Source organism: Echiichthys vipera, assembly GCF_963691815.1.
Source record: "Echiichthys vipera genome assembly, chromosome: 6".
NCBI classification, from domain to species: domain Eukaryota; kingdom Metazoa; phylum Chordata; class Actinopteri; order Perciformes; family Trachinidae; genus Echiichthys; species Echiichthys vipera.
Window position 1 is genome coordinate 4,071,960 of NC_139831.1, and position 18,262 is coordinate 4,090,221.

Consider the following 18,262-nt stretch of genomic DNA (forward strand, 5'->3'; position numbering starts at 1 on the left):
CTGTTCATAATAAATATGAGAAAAGTCGTTCCGGTCCAGAAGCAGCAGAAGGAGAAGGAAAGCAACCTTGGCTTCCTTTCCACTGGAGAACTGATATAAACACATTCAGACAGACCAAACATCATTGTTCGTATCACAGCACTATCTGCTCTGGACGACCTCACAGTCATGTCTCATGAGGCTTTACAGTTTGCCTTCACATTTGCCACAGTTTCTTGATTTAAAGATGAAAAATCCTTCTTGGAAAGCTGAAAATGAATGGAGTAGCTTTACATGGCATTTTATATACACACAAATGTCACAGGTACCAAGGCATGAAGGTGACATAGTGTACATTAAAATAAACAATGAAAACTGGAAATAAGATAAGATGAAACTTTATTAATCCTGAAGGAAATCCCTACGCCAGACCACTCCAAAATTAGAGCAACGATACAATACAAGACAAGAGAGTGGGTCGTCCTCCATTTGGAAGATTTGCAGTTCGATCCCCACCTTCCCTGTCCACCTGTCGAAGTGTCCTTGGGCAAGACACTGAACCCTGAATTGCTCCCTGTGCTGTGCATGGGTGTGTAAATGTGGTGTGAATGGTTAGATTAGATGGTCTGTCGATGTCCACTGCCATCAGTGTGAATGGGTAATTGTGACAAACACTGTGAAAGCGCCTTGCGTAGTCAGAAGACTAGAAAGGCGCTTTATAAGTACAAGTCCATTTCCAACAAAAACAACAATAATAGAGAAATAAATGAAGTGACCAATGAGCAAAGTACAAATACAGTAGTCCTATAATCCAAAGTACAAATAAGCAGTCCTATAATAAATAATAAATACATGTTCACGGTTGACTACAGAATCTTTTAATCCTACAGGGTTCCTACACCTTTCCCAAAGTCATATTCAAGCACTTTTCAGGCATTTCAAGCTCTTTACAGCTGTGGTAAACTACATCTTTGTATACAGTGTATACAGTGTATTCTGTGTACTTATTATTGCACTTGATCATCCCATTAAATGAGATGTTATTGTGCTATAAACAACAGATTTCTTACAGAAAATAGTCACAAACAAAGCCATTTTTCACGCAAAAATGGGAAAAATTGGGAATATGGAGATCTTCTTTTCTCTGGTTTATATCATTGATGCTAGCTCAGATACATTTAAAGCACTTTCTTTAAAATCCAAGCACTTTCCCAACCTTGAAACACACCACATGGACAGTCCATGTGGTCAACAGGTGGACACGTCACAGGCATGTCATGTCCACACTCACAGTAACTTCTGGTGCCCTTCACAATAAATCTCCAACCAGAGACATTAGCTTTGTGTTTGTCGTGTCTGCTTTGATTTAACGGGAGTCGAACATCTGTTAGCATCACAGTGTGTTTGGGGGGCAAACGCCTGAACGACACTAGCACAACAGCATGTGTTTGTTTCCATTATGAGAGGACGGAAACCAATTAATTCACCATTAACGTTACTTCGTCTTTTCTATTTAATTCAAGCATTTCCGTTCACGTTGGAGGACTTTAAACCAACACAATGTCGGTAGCAAACTGCCGCAGAGCGGGACCAAACAGGCAGCAACCCCTCCTTTGGTGTAAGGTTGGGGGGTACTGCGGTGTCTCTGCCGCCCTGTGTTGGGATGAAGACGGGGGTAATGATGAAATACATGTAATAAAACGTTTACCTGTCCGTCACCGTCCTCTCATCCCGTCTTTAGCCCCGCTGTGATGACGGGCTCTCGGCGCTTCTGTCACTGAACTCCCGTTCACCTGTTGTTGTCATGCCAGCAGCCTGTCGAGCTCGCGACAAGCACGTTCGGTCACTGCTTTACAAAATAAAAGCCTCATGAAAGCGCAGACATGCATGTTTATTTCAAAGTAAAGGCCGAAAAAAACGTGATTATCAGTTTAACAAGAATATAACCTGTTATAGACTGTGGAGATCTGCTGTATATGAATGCATCTGCTACTGGTATTCACATGTTGGATAGTGTGTATCAGGGGGCACTGAGGTTTATAACAAACTGTGGTTCATTCAGGGTCATCCCTATGTTCCCACACCCCTGTGTTCCCACAGCCTTATGTTCCCACATTATAAGATATATTTTCAAAATTAGGCTTTATGTATTACAGTAAGGGTTGAAAAGCATTTCCAATCCGCCACACCGTGTGATACATCTCAAATGTGGGAACATAGGACTGTGGGAACATAGGACTCTGGGAACATAGGGCTGTGGGAACATAGGACTGTGGAAACATAAGGCTTTGGGAACACAAGGCTGTGGGGACATAGGGCAGTGGGAACATAAGGCTGTGGGAACAAAAGACTGTTGGATCATAGGGATATGGGAACATATAGGGCTTTGGGAACAAAGCTGTGGGAACAAAAGACTGTTGGAACAGAGGGATATGGGAACATAGGGCGTTGGGAACATAAAGTTGTGGGAACATAGGCCTGTGGGAACATAAGGCTGTGGGAACATAGGACTTAGGGAAGATAAGGCTGTGGGAACATAGAACTGTGGGAACACAAGGCTGTGGGAACATAGGGCTGTGGGAACATAGGACTGTGGGAACATAGGGCAGTGGGAACATAGGACTGTGGGAACATAAGGCTGTGGGAACATAGGACTGTGGGAACATAGGGCTGTGGGAACATAGGACTGTGGGAACATAAGGCTGTGGGAACATAGGACTGTGGAAACATAAGGCTGTGGGAACATAGGACTGTGGGAACATAAGGCTGTGGGAACATAGGACTGTGGGAACATAGGACTGTGGGAACATAAGGCTGTGGGAACATAAGGCTGTGGGAACACAGTGTTGTGGGAACATAGGCATAGACCCGCTGGTACAATATAAACAGAATGTGACAGAAAGTCATTGTCAACCCCGTCAATAAAAAAAAAAATATATATATATATATATATTAATTCAGACTAAATTTATAATATTTTTTATGGAAAAACAATCACCTCTAAACGCCCCGTGGGTGGATTATTTTAAATATATATAATAAATCTATCCATAATAAAGATTTTTTTACATATTCAACCTTTAACTTCTCTTTTCTTTTCAACTTATCCAAACAGAAGAGAGACAGCGGGTAAAGTTACCATATTTTACTTTGTGTGCATGGAATTAGCAGGAAATCATAAACAGCTGTACTGAATAGATAACCTTTATTTATATTGTGTTGTTAGACAAATACTGTATTTGGTCAAATCCAGAATTGCCATGGCTGCACTTTTACTCCCCGCCGCCAGGGGGCTCCACCGCCGCGGGCCCGTGTGACTGCAGCAGCGGTGAAAGGTCGCGAGTGTGACAGCGCCACATGCGTGATGCTGTGTTGTTGATGCTGTACGTTTAAACGCTGCTGTTGTCCTCTCGGTGGGTTTCACAGACTGCTTCTGCGCTTTACAGTTTTCATTTCCTGTTTGGTTATTATGAATTATTGAACTATTTCAGCTTAACTGCACGTCGCTCCTCTTAGTTTAAAGGTAGAGCTGTCGGACACCCTGTAACTTGGATCTAAAGAGCATTAAGGCTCAGCATAGGTAACGTTAAAGTCAATGTTATAAAGCTGGGTGTATGGAGTTTACCTATTTAATAGAGTAGTTGTTACCTTCATTTGTACTGTAGTGTCGTATAGTGGTGTCCGATAATGGAACCAACAAGAGAGAACATTATTCTACATTCCCAGGGTTGCCTTGTAAGTGTCCACTCTTACTCTCACAGTGTTTAAAAAGCAATTACATTAAACAGGAGAGCAGGACATCCCATTTGAAGCCAACAAATGCGTGTTGATGATATATATATATATATATAGGCTCTATATGGAAATATGCCCTGTTATAGACTGTGGAGATCTGCTGTATATGAATGCATAGTTACTTGTCTTTACATGTTGGATAGTGTGTATCATTTGGCACTGAGGTTTATAACAAACTGTGGTTCTCTCAGGGTCATTCCTGTGTTCCCACACTCCTGTGTTCCCACAGCCCTATGTTCCCACATTATAAGATTTATTTTCAAAATTAGGCTCTATGTATTAGGGTTAGGGTTAAAAAGCGTTTCCAATCTGCCACACCGTGTGATAAATCTCAAAGACCGTGCTGCTGACAAGTGACTGACACCACACGAGACGAGGGTCAACTCCTCATTACGCTGAGGAAGAGAGAGGCTCAGTGGAAACAGAGGCACCAGTCTTTGATAGAGGGACACAAGGAAAACGGAAAAATGGAATCAAGTTATCAAGCTCATTGAAAGTTATCATGCGGTTAATAGATTGATTGCTTATTGCTACAGTCCTAATCATCAGTTAATGATTTCAGTGCTGAAAATGTTTCACTTTTGCTGTTTCAGGTGTTTAGTAGCCTTTGGCTCCAGGCTCAGACTCCGTGTGTTTTTCAGTCTGAGGTAAAATGCGGAACTTGAAGCTGCTGAAGAGCCTACGGAGCTCAGAGCTGCAGTGTCCAGGATCCCCGCAGTGTTCGTCCGTGCGGGCTGACACCGGCTCGCTCTTGGTTGCCTCTCACTACTCTATCACAGAGTACGACCCACGAACCGGCCAGGTGAGCCGTTGATGACGTACTGTGCTTGTCTTGCTGTCCCTGGGTTCAAACAGCCCCTGAGATCTGATCTACTTATTTATCTTAGCTCTATCTTGTTGGTGACCTTCCTCTGTTCTGTTCCGCAGGTGGTCAGTGAGGCCTCGTTGACAGCTGAAGGTTTCCTCCCGGAGGATGGCAGCGGAAAGGTGGTGGGACTGCAGGACCTGGCTGAGCTGGAGTCGGCATGTCTGGCCACAGCTGGAGGGGATGTCGTCCTCTTCAACTTCAACACCTGCCAGGTTAGCAGCCGGAAAAGTGGGAAAGTTAGGACTTTTTGTTTCAGCCCTCACTTCTTCAAAGGGCATTATCGCAGTTAAGAGGTGGCATTAGGCTTTAGGTAGGAGTAAGTCTGAAATTAAGGTTTGTTCAAGGGGCAAGGGAATGTAATATGTCAATGACGATCCTCACAGAATGTGTGTGATCACGTTCCACAGTTGGAGTGTGTTGGCAGTGTGGACAGCGGCCTGACCTCGATGACTTGGAGTCCTGATGAAGAGCTTGTCGTTCTCACTACTGGTCAGTATGTTACACAACTGTCAAAAACATTGCTGTGTCCCAAATCTGCACCGCAGTGAGTGTACTGGCATTCGTGCACTGTGTGTCCTCTGTACTGACACGATCAGTACACTCAATTTTCCCCAGTGAGGGCTGTCTCAGATCACACACTGCCGCCGAGCACCTAATGGAAATGCCGATCGTATTTCTTCTTCTGTCTATTTTTCCAAAAGCTTTTCCAACAACTCTTCTGACTCAGCACATTGCCAAAAAGCCTTGTGATCCTCCTTTTGCCGAAAGAACGAGGTCGCGGGTACAAGCGGCCAAAATGTGTTTCCTCAGGAGGGTGGCTGGAGTCTCCCTTAGATAGAGGGTGAGAAGTCCAGCCATCCGTGAGAAACTCGGAGTAGAGCCGCTGCTCCTTTGCGTTGAAAGGAGCCAGTTGAGGTGGTTCAGGCACGTTCAGCTGGGATGAGGCCTCGGGGAAGACCTAGGACCAGTCGGAGAGATTATATCTCCACGCTGGCCTGGGAACGCCTCGGGATCCCCCAGTTAGAGCTGGTTAATGTGGCCCGGGAAAGGGAAGTTGAGGGTCCCCTGCTAAAATTGACGCCTCTGCGACCCGACCCCGGATAAGCGATTGAATATGAGATGAGATGAGATGAGATCTAGTTGTTGCCACTCCGTTGTGCTGTTGTATGACAAAATGGCGGTGATTGAGGGCGTTGAGTGTTCATTTATCCACACTTTTTGAGTGTGCGACCAGATAAACGCAGTACACTGCATTTTACCGACTTCAACGTTCAAAAAAATCCAGTTTGAGGCTGGAAGTGTACGATTTGGGACACAGCATATGTTATTCATAAAAAAATGTTAATTCACTGTTTGAAGCCCCAAAGATGAAAAAGTTCTTGTTTTCTCTAGTCCAAATACACTGTTGCTCTCGATATACATATATAAGCATAGTTATAGATCAATGCTTAGTTAGTTGATTCTTAAGCAACGTTTGGAATAACTCACTAATAATCTGTGCCCACAGGTCAGGAAACGATCATCATGATGACCAAAGACTTTGAGCCCATCACTGAGGTCGGAATCCACCAGGACGATTTTGGTGAAGGTACTGTGGCTCCACATGGACTCGTTTAGATCACATGTAGAAATATTTTCATTATGGCTCAATAGTAATAACATTTTTGTAACATATTTAACGTACTGTATATTGCGTCTGCTCCAGGAAAGTTCATCACGGTGGGTTGGGGGAAGAAGGAGACTCAGTTCCACGGCTCAGAGGGGAAACAGGCAGCGAAGAGGAAGATCCAGGTCGGTGGTCATCCACAGAAACATCAAACTTGAAACAATGTTGAAAATGACTATAAAAAAAAAGATCTAATATGAAAATATTCTGAATCACGCACCCACAGGAGGTGCAGCCGGCTGCAGCCTGGGACGACCGCACACCAAGGGTGACGTGGCGAGGTGATGGGCAGCTGTTTGCCGTCAGCGCCGTCTGTCTTCAGACCGGAGCCAGGAAGGTGCGAGTCTGGAACAGAGAGGGCGTCCTGCAGGCCACCAGTGAGCCCGTCAACGGCCTGGAGCAGGCGCTCTGCTGGAAGTAAGGGCACTGCCAAAACTGTAGTTTTTGCTCTTTTCTGTGTGAAAAACTGGATACGCGTGTGAAAAATCCTGGTGTTATTCCTCGATAGATCATATTTTTCATTAAAGAATAACAGATAATATTAGAGGTGAACCATTTATGTAAAATCGTGCTGTTTCAGACCCTCGGGGAACCTGATAGCGAGCACTCAGCGTCATCCCAACAAACACAGCGTGGTTTTCATGGAGAAGAACGGGCTGCTGCACGGAGACTTCACCCTCCCGTTCAGCAAAGACCAGGCCAAGGTACGTTCAGCTACACGGGACCCACATGGGACTTTAGAAATATCAAATGATAAACTTGTGATAGTGACTTTTCCAAACCATTGTGAAACACTTTGGTTGATGTGAACGTGTTCCAGGTGAAGGACCTGCTGTGGAACAGTGACTCCACTGTTCTGGCTGTTTGGCTGGAGGACCTGACTGCTGGAGAGGACAAACAAGTCAACACTTACAGTGAGTCCAGCCAACGGTGCAGCCCCTCTCATCCTTCAGTGACATTAAGGGAGCTGCTTTCACGCCTGTAGTTAGTTTGCTCTAGTCCATACAAGTTCAATAAGAATTTGAATCAGTCAATTCTCTGTCTAGCTGCTACGACGACTACGCAAGCTCATACAGGTCTTACGCTCTCCCATAATACAAAGCACACCTCGATACAGAAGTCGTTTAGTTCACACTTGTGTTTAGGTCGGATCATGTTCCCACCGCAAACAAGAGACCACATCCTCTAAAGCAGCGGTGTCAAGCTCAAATTCACAGTGGGCCAAAATTAAAAAGAAGGACAAAGTTGCGGGCCAAACTCAATATCTACTTAAAAAAAAGACTGCAAATGTGCATGTTTTCCTTCTCTCCAGATTTGTAATGTTGAACCTTTTCAGTGCAGGTCCTTGTTCTTGTCGTGGTGTTTCTTCTGTTTGATTCTTTGGTTACAGCCACGGTGGCTCTGCAGACAAGACTGGTACAGGATATAAATCCTCCACACCAGACTCTCCAACTACAACAAACCATACAACAAAGATGACTCTATTCATCATGAATACATTAAATAAATAAATGAATTAATAAATAAATAGGTAAGTATGACTTAGTATATGAATGACCCACCTTCATCTGTCCGTGCTCCCTCTGCAGTCCAGCTGTGGGTGGTGGGGAACTACCACTGGTATCTGAAGCAGAGCCTGGACTTTGGCCGAGACCCTCCGAAGGCTCCGGTCTGTGTCTGCTGGGACCCCGAACGCCCCCTAAGGCTCCACGTGGTGACCTGCAGCTGGACCAGCATCACCTACGACTGGGGCTGGACGACTGAGAGGAGCCCCGGGCTGGACGCCACCGACAACGCCAACGTGGCTGTGATCGATGGAGGTGAGGGACCGATGAGAAGAGAGGACATGTGGGACTGTGGGAAGATTTCCGACATGATGGTAATATTTCTTTAAACCCCCTTAGATAAAATCCTGGTGACAAACTTCAGGCAGTGTGTGGTCCCTCCTCCCATGTGCTCATTTGAGCTCCAGCTGACCTCGCCAGTCAACCAGGTGATCTTCCTCTGCCAACCTCAGAGGACCAATCAGCTGGCAGCGTTGACTTCTGACGGACAGATCTCAGTCTACAGCCAAGGTGGGTTATATAATGTTCTCCATAAAGACAGCAATCATCAGCATGAAAGACGTTTTCTGAACGTTGTTGAATCCTTGAGAAATGAGATTACGAGTGAGGAGAGCAAAATTTGCTTTAACTACAGGAAACGCCTTCAGACGGATGACGCACTTGTGCAGAACATAATGAAGCCTGGGCTGATGCTCACAAGCATGTTTTCTTCATGCTATTTAAATTGACACTTGGTCTAAATATTATTCTGATCAATTTGGTCTCTTTACTTCACCCATCAATCCGTCTAGATTCAGAAGAACAGAACAAAACAGCAGATGGGTTCCGGACGATGTCTCGGCCCCTTGTCCTCCAGAAAACCTTCAGGTAACACAACAACCTGCAGCCGATTTAAACCGCTTCTAAAACAAAGATGTGCCAAATGTTACTGTTAAATGAACAAGTTCAATACGAAGCTTCTATCCACAACTGCAGCCAAACAGCTTCATTTTTTTTTGTCAGTAAAATATGTCCCCTCCATCACAATGATTTCTCTCTCCTGTTCCTCTGATTTTCCACGCAGAGTGACGGTTCTCCAGGAGGAGCCCCTGGCCCTGCGTCAGCTGCTGTGGCTGGAGGACGAGCTGTTCGTGGGTGTGAGCTCAAGTCCGCTGCCAACCTCCTCCACCCTGCTGATGCTCCACCCTGCTCAGGACGCCGACGACACGCTCATCGTCAGGTCAGCTGAACTGAATGCACCGGAGTGGCAGCACAGTTAGTCGTTGTCCCGTTAAACGTACAAATTAACTGAATAGCATTGAGTCCATGAAAGTGAATTATTCTACAGCCATGAGTGTTTTTATGTTTCAGGTCTGAGGTAGAAGTGGAGGGTGTTGTGGTCAGTATGGTGCACTGCTCCCAGACGGGCACTGTGGCACTACAGATGGAGGACGGGCAGATTCGGAAGCTGCACTGGGGTGAGCCAGCAACACAAACATGGATACAAATAGTAATAATTGTAAATATATTAATTAAAAATGTATGGAGATTCTACAGAAAGCCACAAAAGGAAGGATTGTTCTGCTGAAGTACATTTGAGCAGCATCATAATTTGCTGTCTGGGCATGTAGGGTATTAACTTAACTGAAGTCTCACGTGATCTCTATGAAAGGCCTTTAAAATACATTAAAGGTGTGAGGTTACACTGTCAGGCCTCTGTTTGTCTGTTAGCAGAAAAATACAGATCAATCTATTTTTAAACAATTCTGTCATTAAAATATAAAAATATTTAAAATATTTCTCAGCGAATGTAAATGCTCTCTTGGTACCTTCATGTTCCAGTTCCATATTCTCGATATATATGTATTGATGCTGGCTTTCATCACCGAGGAGAATGTCGTCGTAGAAGCATGTAGTTTGCATTTGTTTAGTTTTTTAATTTCTGCGTAGCTCGCCCTGAGCCGTCAGTGGAGGATTGGCTGGACTCCAGCGGATGTAGCATCAACTTCCCCGTTCCCTGTGTTCAGACGGCCCTCTGCAGCATCAGCGGGGAGGTAGAAATACATTTATAATTACATGACCAATTGTAGATGTGCTCTTGTGTCCGGGCCTAAACGCTTATGTTTCTCTTCGCTTTGCTTTCATGTCTTCAGGAGTACCCTCTTGGCCTGACAGACAGATCGCACCTGTACGCCGGAGACACGGAGGTACGCTGTCGACTTTATCTGACCATCTCTCTCAGTATGTTCACCAGAAAACAGGCATCACGTGTTCATTTACCTCTGCTTCTTACTCAGCTGGCCTCCAATGTTTCCTCCTTCACCATTTGCAACGACTTCCTCCTCATCACCACACACTCCCACACCTGCCGCTGCATCCAACTGAGCACGCTCAGTGTCAAAGGTAGGATGGGCACACACACACACACACACACACATACACACAAATCAAATTAAAACATCCCAGTTTTTGTCGAGGGACCCAGGGCAATGCTAACTTCAAGGTTGGCCTACCAAAGTACATCATCCCTGCAGAATCTCACGCTTGACACAAAGAGAGTGTGCAAGTATGTGGAGGCACGTTGCTGCAGTAGATCAAGCCAAGAGCCAGCTGACAAAGAAAGAAGAAGAACATTACAGAGTAGCAGCACTTCACAGATAAGTGGATAGAAACAACGGCATCGTGTCTACTTGCTTCAGTGATTTGCATTCAACTTTGACCTGGAGGAGTTAGCTAGGTTGATGACATTGGAAGCACTGTTGGTGCTAACATTAGCTTTGTTGTCAGCTCGCCTCTGGCTCTGGTAGGGTGTTGATATATTTTACGGTACAGCTGAGTTGAATGACCTTTGACCCCGCAGGGCTGCAGGCGGCCTTGGCCTCAGACGGAGGTCAGAATGACGAGACGCTGCGGCGGGTGGAGAGAGGATCCAGGATCGTCACCGTGGTACCACAAGACACAAGAGTGATTCTGCAGGTCAGTTTAAAACACACACACACATACACACACACACACACACACACACACAGCTGCCTGTGTACTTCCTCACCTCAGCATCACTTCAAAAGCGTGTATTTTTAAGCAAATCCTAGATCCAAACGCAGAAAACACATTTTTAAACATTCTCCGTTATAACGACAAATTCAGAGGGATGAATTCTCTTGTTTATCTTGGTGCGTTTGTGTCCAGATGCCTCGTGGGAACCTGGAGACTGTGCATCATCGAGCGCTGGTGTTGGCTCAGCTCAGGCAGTGGTTGGACAGGTGAGTGAGATATATTGATGGTTACATCACTTTTGAATCTCGTCTTAATCTCAGACCAACACTGATCTTAACTACGCCAAACCCATTTGGTTCCTTGTATTGTAATTGATTTTAAAACTAAATTCAGCCTTTTTGATAATTAAACATAACAAAGCATCTTCTTGACATTATGCACGTGTGTGCGGGCAAAACGGCATCGTACGGCATCTGAGTGCTAAACATGTTTTTGTTGTTGTTTTCAGTTTGAGGTTCAAAGACTCCTTTGAGTGTATGAGGAAGCTGAGGATCAACCTGAACCTTATTTACGACCACAACCCAAAGGTACATACAAGATTTAACATGCAGTTTTGCATCATTCAGCTTTTAAGTGTATGTCAGTTGATATTTTTCAGTATTTCGACAGTTTTCATCTCTGAAATTGAACTCTTCTAGATTATGACAATGCAATGCATAAGTAAAGATTAAAGACTAACACCAAACAATGACATCATGGATGTTTCTGACTAGTCATGTTTCAGTTTTCATCTCTTCCCGCAGGTTTTTCTGGAGAACATGGAGGCCTTCATCACACAGCTCAACTCCATTAGCCACATCAACCTCTTCCTCACTGAGCTCAAGTGAGACTCTTTAGAACCGCACCGCAAGTTTTTCTGTTTCAGTTACGGAAAAGGAAAAACTGTTGTTTTCAAAAAGGTATTTTACTAATCAATTCTGCTATTTCTTTTCTTTGATACCAAGGGAGGAGGACACGACCAGCAGCATGTACCCCCGCCCTGAGAGCAGCCCGGTCCACACCCAGACCGTTTCTGCGCAGAAGAAGGTGGATGTAGTTTGTGATGCTTTACGGAGCGCAATGGAATCAATGGATCCAAACAAGTCAGTGTTGATCAAATATATTCATACATTAACATCTGCTGAGAACCCTGAATAGAAAGTTAGTAAACATAATAACAGTGCATAACGTTAAGGCAAACATATTTACGGAGCTACTTTTGGACTTACTTGACTTAGTTAAAAACAGCTGTTCAGTAGATTTAACAGTAGATAACAGTATAGTAGAGGGATGTAAACCAGGGATGTTGTCAACCTTCCAGGTTCTTTCTGTCTGTGCTGACTACTCATGTGAAGAAGACCGTTCCGGAGCTGGAGGTCGCTCTGCAAAAAGTCCACGAGCTTCGAGGTGAGAACGCTAGGCACCTGCCCAGGCCAGTCGCTTTTCCATTTTCCACAGTTATAAAATGTGTAAACTGCAATGTTAAGGCAGACGAGCATTATCTGGGAAACGTTTGTTCTCATGATGATGTTCCATCCATCTTCAACCGCTTGTCCCTATCGGGGTTGCGGGTGTGGGGGCTGGAGCCGATCCCAGCCGACATCGAGTGTGAGGCGGGGTACATCCTGGACAGGACGCCAGTCTATCACAGAGCACATAGAGACAAACAACCATTCACATTCACACCTACGGGCAATTTAGAGTCATCAATCAACCTAACACCTGCACGTCTTTGGACTGTGGGAGGAAACCGGAGAACCCGGAGAAAACCCACGCAGACACGGGGAGAACATGCAAACTCCACACAGAAGGGCCAGGAACCCTCTTGCTGTGAGGCGACAGTGCTAACCACCACCACACCGTGCCGGGATGATGTTGATAAAATGAATACAGAATTATGTTAAACCGTGTTAACTACTGTGTCGGCCATTCTTTAGGAGTAGCAACTGCGTAACGCGCTCACACACAGGAGCAGATACTGGAAGCAAATTCTATTTTAGTTCCTCATTGTGTGTTGTGTTGTGTTTGTGTATTTGTGCAGTGAACCCTCCCGTAGCTCCCGGCTCCGTGAGCGCTGAAGAGGCGTTGAAGTACCTCCTCTTCCTTGTCAATGTCAACGACCTGTACGAGCACTCTCTGGGGACGTACGACTTTGATCTTGTGCTCATGGTGGCCGAGAAATCTCAGAAGGTACAAGACAACCATCTTCCTCATTATCTTGTTTTACTTGACTGACGTTTTATATCAAACACAGACGTTTTCCATGACTTTTTATATCAAACACAGTCAGTTGTGTTGGTGAGATTCAGGAAGCCCTAATTTCTATTCACTGGGATTTTTATGACCTCTAAATCTCAAAGCATGAAGACGTTTTTTTCAAGGAGACCTTCTGTCCTGAATGGCACGATGCATTTAAGATGCTCGACGGTGCACAGATTTACTCATTAATATGTTAACTTATGCTGCATGGTGCTCCAAATTCTAATGAGATAATCAGCTCTGACAGGAGGGAAAGTTTCTGTGTGTTTATGGTTTACTTCTCTATTTCTGGATGTTTTAGATGGATTTCCAACACTCCAGATTACATGACTAAGCTGTGATTTGGGGAATGCATTTGTCACTATGTATCGGTTTGTTTTTGTCCACAACCCCTGCAGGACCCCAAAGAGTACCTCCCCTTCTTAAACATGCTGAAGAGCCTGGAGCCAAACTACCAGCGCTACACCATCGACAAGCACCTGAAACGCTACAGGAAGGCCCTGCATCACCTCAGCAAGTGTGGTCAGTACGAATCTATCTGTCAGCCCTTTCACTGCTCTTCATTCTTTACCAGGGAGACTCGTAGTCTTGGGTAATGGCCCATTTGAGGACAACTTTTACAGAACTTATCCAGCAAAATGTGTAAAGATTTAAAGTTGTACCACAGTTGTATTCGCTTATGAAGTTATTTGGAAGCTGTCACGTGATTTTTGAAAGAAAACACCAACACAGAACATCGATGTTGATCTGGTGATTTAAAAAACTGGAATAGAAAGCTGTAGAAGATATGGATACATGTTTTTATGTGAGCTAATCTGTGTTGTGCTTTGTGTTCAGGAGAGGAACATTTCCCTGAAGCTTTGCAGCTCGTCAGGGAACAGAAACTCTACAGTGAAGCTCTGCGACTGTACACAGCCGACAGTATTCCCTACAAGGTACAAACACAAGCACAGCTCAGCAGTTACCCAAACTGAGAGTCACACTGTTTCAATGCTATACATTTACTTTTATCTGATGCCATCTGTTTTGGCTTCAGCAACTTGTGATGGGCAGTGTTCATGTTTTATTTGTTTTTTTTATTGGCCAATTTAACAACTGTCCCAAAGAACTGTTGAAAATTCAAGCTAATTCTGACCCATGTTCTCTGACCTTTGACCTCCAGGCTCTGAGCTGCGTTTACGCCGAGCACTTGATGGAGCAGCAACAGGCGGAGCAGGCCGGCCTGTTGCTATGGCGATGCGGTGAGCCGGTCGGCGCCTTGCAGGCTTTCGCCAGCAGCTCCAGTTGGAGAAACGCCATCTGTGCGGCACAGCAAATCCCACTACCACCCGACCAGCTGGCTCTGTTGGCCAGGGACCTGGCAGGTAACCAAGACGACACCTAGATGGTCTGAAATATAAGTAGGCAGGTGGACAGTCAGACACACAGGTAGCCAGCTGGTAAAAGTCCACCAGGGTGCCATTGCATGTCAACGCTACAATAATTTGTTTGTCTCTTTTGTAGAGAAGCTGACTGAACAGCGACGGTACTCAGAAGCTGCTCTGCTGTTGGATCAGTACGCCAAAGTAAATTCCTCTGCAGTGAGAAGCTGCTGCACAAGATGGCCTCTAATGAAGCTTTCTATAGTCGAACTATTCTTAATATTTCTCGCTCTTTTTCCAACAGGACTGTGAGGAGGCCATCTTGGCTCTGATCACTGGTTCAGTCTGGGAGGAGGCGCTTCGATTGGTCAGTAAAAATGTTTTACTTTTGTTTTTTCATTTATTTATTTTTATTTTTATTTTTATTTTATTTTTGATATTAACGCAATATATTTTCTTTGTCTGCTTCAGATTTACATGCACAACAGACAGGACATCACTGAAACCAACCTCAAACCGGCTCTTTTCGAAGGTAACGATCATTTATCCGCACGCCTCTCACTACGCTGAGCAGAGAGGGGGAAAATACACATTTAGTCTTGTGATAATGCCTCGTTGAGTTGTTGTGACATTGTGTCGTTGTCCTGTGTCAGCCGTCAGCTCCCAGACCGCATTTCTGGAGGCCCAAGTGGCGACGTTCACGCGGCACAGGAGCCGACTGGCTGTGGTTCGAGAGCAGAAAGAGAAGAACAGGCTCGACATGCTGGGTGAGAATAACGGGACGTACTGTATCTGAACTAACATGTCTGACATGAACATGTTTTACATAAGTTTGTCTGTTAACATCGTACCAATATTTCGTTTTTTATAGCATCAAATGTCCACCTCCTGTAGACCTAAAAGGAAGGTGTAAAAACCGTAATCTCAGTAAGAAAGAATTCCAGTCGTGTTGTTTCTATAGTATAATTTCTCTGACCAGAAGTAGCATCTGCTCAATAGGTTCATTTTATCATAACTACACTCTGTAGAAGGTCAGAGGGAAGCCAAAAACAAAGGAATTGTATTATGTATGTATATTGTGTTCGTATTCTGCAGTTGAAAGCCAACATTCACAGTAATCCTCCTCTGTCTTCTTCGTCAGATGAGGATGGTCCAGACTGTCCTGATGCTGAACTGTACTCTGAGGCCAGCAGTGTGATGAGCGGCTCCAAATACTCCCAGAGCAACTCGCGCATCTCCTCGTAAAGACAAACACACACACACCTAAACGTGATAAGTAATTCTTTTTTGATCACTGGTTTAATGTTCATGCTCTGGCGCCTGCAGGAGATCATCAAAGAACCGTCGGAAAGCAGAGAGGAAGAAGTTGAGTCTGAAGGAAGGAAGCCCGTTGGAGGACAGAGCGCTCATATACGCTATGGGTGAGATCCTCACCACCGTGGACAAGATGAGAGGTACACACGCTTAAAGGCTCTTCATCATTTATACAAACACTTGACTTGATATTCTGAATAATGTTGGGATCACCCTTGTGTGATTTGGCAGTTTAAGTAAGATTATAGGATTAAATTGTGTCTGCTTGTTGAAAAATGACCATTCTGTCGTGTCCAGTATAGAGATAAAACAGTAGGGGGCAGACAGGGATGATGCTTCTTACTCTGCAGAAACATTTAGGGTACGTCCACACAATCGAAAACAGCTTTTTTCTCCATCGTTCTTAAAAAGTTTACCGTCCACGCGGCCTCGGCTCGAGAAATATCTGCGTCCACAGGAAACCAAACAGGCTAAAAATGCTGTAGTACACATGCCAGGCCTGGATGTGGCGCTGTAACTGCCACAGAAATGCACCAACAATCGAGAAGAAGAGACGCTGTGGAGAATACAAACACCGGAGAGTTTCTTTCCAAATCTGGAGACTTCCCAAATCCTCCTCCATCCTAGAGACAAATGTGTCCCTGTTTCCATTGTTAGTGGAGACTTTGGTGCTGTTCTGGACTCTGATGCACCGATCACTCTGCAGTTAGTGTCCTCACTGAGCAGAGGGTGCTGCTGGGAGCCCCTTCCCCGTCCAAAAGCACTCCGAGGCGCCACTTTCTCGCTAGATTTAGAGACTTTTCACACCTTCTTAGCAACTTTATTTATAAAAAGCAACTAGTGACCAAATTAGCTCCTTATTCAGAGCATCGGGGAAAAGGGAGAAATCTGTGCTGGGCCTAAATCATTCCCATGTATGCGGCTCAGAGTCCAGTTCAGTGAACAGTCTCTGGGTACGTCTCTCTCCTCTCACGCAGCAGCACTGTTGTCGTTATGTGAGAGGTGGGCCGATGACCCCATCGTTTAACAACAAAGTATGAGGTTTCACCATCCAGACGACAACAACATGGGGGTGTCTTTAAATCTTCCCACTCTTGGATCCGGTTTCAAAAGATCCCATTTTCTGGCACTGATAACGCCGGCTGTGTGTGAATGTTCGGCCAAAACGATACAAAAGTTGTGCGGTTACAGGGAAACGTGTCTCCATGTGGGCGGGCCCTTAATCAGCATTTAGAGTTCAAAGTTAAAAAAACAAAATGATACTGAACCATTTAATCGTCCTTCCTGCAGAGGAAGTGCACGGCCTGCTGAAGGCCCTGGTGCTGTTCCAGTTTGACAAACAGGCGGAGAAGCTGCAGCTGGCCTACGAGGAGGCTCTGCAGATGATGGAGGCGGCGGTCCCTGAGGTGTGGCCCCCAGAAGGCCTGCAGAACAACCAAGCTCCGGTAAATACAATGCCATGTTATCACATTTTCATGCTGCAAAATGCTTTTTAGGTCTGTTGCTTTGTATGTATGTCTGTTATAGCAACATCATGATATGAGACTAGATATCACCTCAGATTTTAGATATTGTGACGTTTCAAAATTGTTGCCTCATCCTGGTTTGAAAGGCTGCATTACAGCAACGTCAGGTCATTTTTCCAGGCTGTTCTAGCTCTTCTACTATTTGCCTTTACCCACTTAGTTGTTCTATCAACATTATGATGACTATTTATCAAACAATTATGATAATTATCAACAGTTTTGTTTGGACAAACTGAGAAATGAGGAAAATCAGAGGCATGTTTTCAAAAACACTGGGTCAAATTAAAAGAATAACACTGACGTGATCTATTATGCAAGGATCAACTCGTTCTCTGAAGAGATGAGGGATAAGATTGCTTTTTGATTGATTGATTGATTTTCAAATATTCTTTGTACTTTTTTAGTATTTTTAACGTGTCCCCCGTCTCATTCTCGCTCTTCCAGCTCACTGGGCCAAACTCGACCGCAAACAGCATCATGGCTTCTTTCCAGCAGCAGCAGAGACCTGCAGCCTCACAGCAAGGTCAGCACAACGTGCAGCCTGAAGAGTGTCATCTCTTTAACTTCATTTGATGTTTTGGATGCATGTATGAGCTACATGGGAGCACACGCGTTGTAAAGTATCAATTCTTGTTTCTCATGTTTTTCTCTCTGCAGCTGCTGAGGTCCTGATGCCACCAAAGATGAGAAACGGAGTCAAGTGGAAGCTCGCCATACTTACGTAAACTAGTTTTGTATTTATGTTTTTTTAAAACTGTAAAGTCAAATGGTAATTATGTAATAAATAAAGATTCAGCTAATGTCTCCTCTTACCAAATGTGTTCATTCTCTGGAGAACAACATGATACAACAACATGATACATATTCTAGGGGTTTTAATGATTTAAGTGAACAGGCTTTGGTATCAATCCAAA

At 44.6% G+C, this 18,262-nt stretch overlaps 1 protein-coding gene across 1 annotated transcript; it reads left to right on the top strand.

Moving 5' to 3' along the window:
• The first annotated feature begins 3,307 nt into the window (after nucleotides 1-3,307).
• On the top strand, nucleotides 3,308-18,148 carry elp1 (elongator acetyltransferase complex subunit 1). The gene is made up of 36 exons (XM_083914794.1): nucleotides 3,308-3,392; nucleotides 4,368-4,576; nucleotides 4,702-4,854; nucleotides 5,050-5,131; nucleotides 6,150-6,230; nucleotides 6,348-6,433; nucleotides 6,535-6,725; nucleotides 6,889-7,012; nucleotides 7,129-7,222; nucleotides 7,898-8,128; nucleotides 8,213-8,383; nucleotides 8,665-8,740; nucleotides 8,937-9,092; nucleotides 9,224-9,330; nucleotides 9,803-9,906; nucleotides 10,006-10,059; nucleotides 10,150-10,255; nucleotides 10,713-10,828; nucleotides 11,042-11,115; nucleotides 11,358-11,436; nucleotides 11,653-11,732; nucleotides 11,854-11,991; nucleotides 12,210-12,295; nucleotides 12,930-13,078; nucleotides 13,546-13,669; nucleotides 13,985-14,082; nucleotides 14,310-14,511; nucleotides 14,651-14,712; nucleotides 14,813-14,875; nucleotides 14,980-15,040; nucleotides 15,162-15,275; nucleotides 15,650-15,749; nucleotides 15,835-15,962; nucleotides 17,113-17,267; nucleotides 17,793-17,871; nucleotides 18,006-18,148. The coding sequence occupies exons 2-36, from the start codon at nucleotides 4,427-4,429 to the stop codon at nucleotides 18,071-18,073; spliced, it is 3,942 nt and encodes a 1,313-aa protein (XP_083770920.1). The 5' UTR covers nucleotides 3,308-3,392; nucleotides 4,368-4,426; the 3' UTR covers nucleotides 18,074-18,148.
• Nucleotides 18,149-18,262: the final 114 nt, after the last annotated feature.

Excerpts from the sequence above, each read along its gene's own strand:
- elp1 (XM_083914794.1), top strand. The coding sequence starts at position 4,427 with ATGCGGAACTTGAAGCTGCTGAAGAGCCTACGGAGCTCAGAGCTGCAG. Across the intron at positions 7,223-7,897 it reads CAAACAAGTCAACACTTACA|TCCAGCTGTGGGTGGTGGGG; the intron begins GTGAGTCCAGCC and ends CTCCCTCTGCAG. Across the intron at positions 15,750-15,834 it reads AGCAACTCGCGCATCTCCTC|GAGATCATCAAAGAACCGTC; the intron begins GTAAAGACAAAC and ends TGGCGCCTGCAG.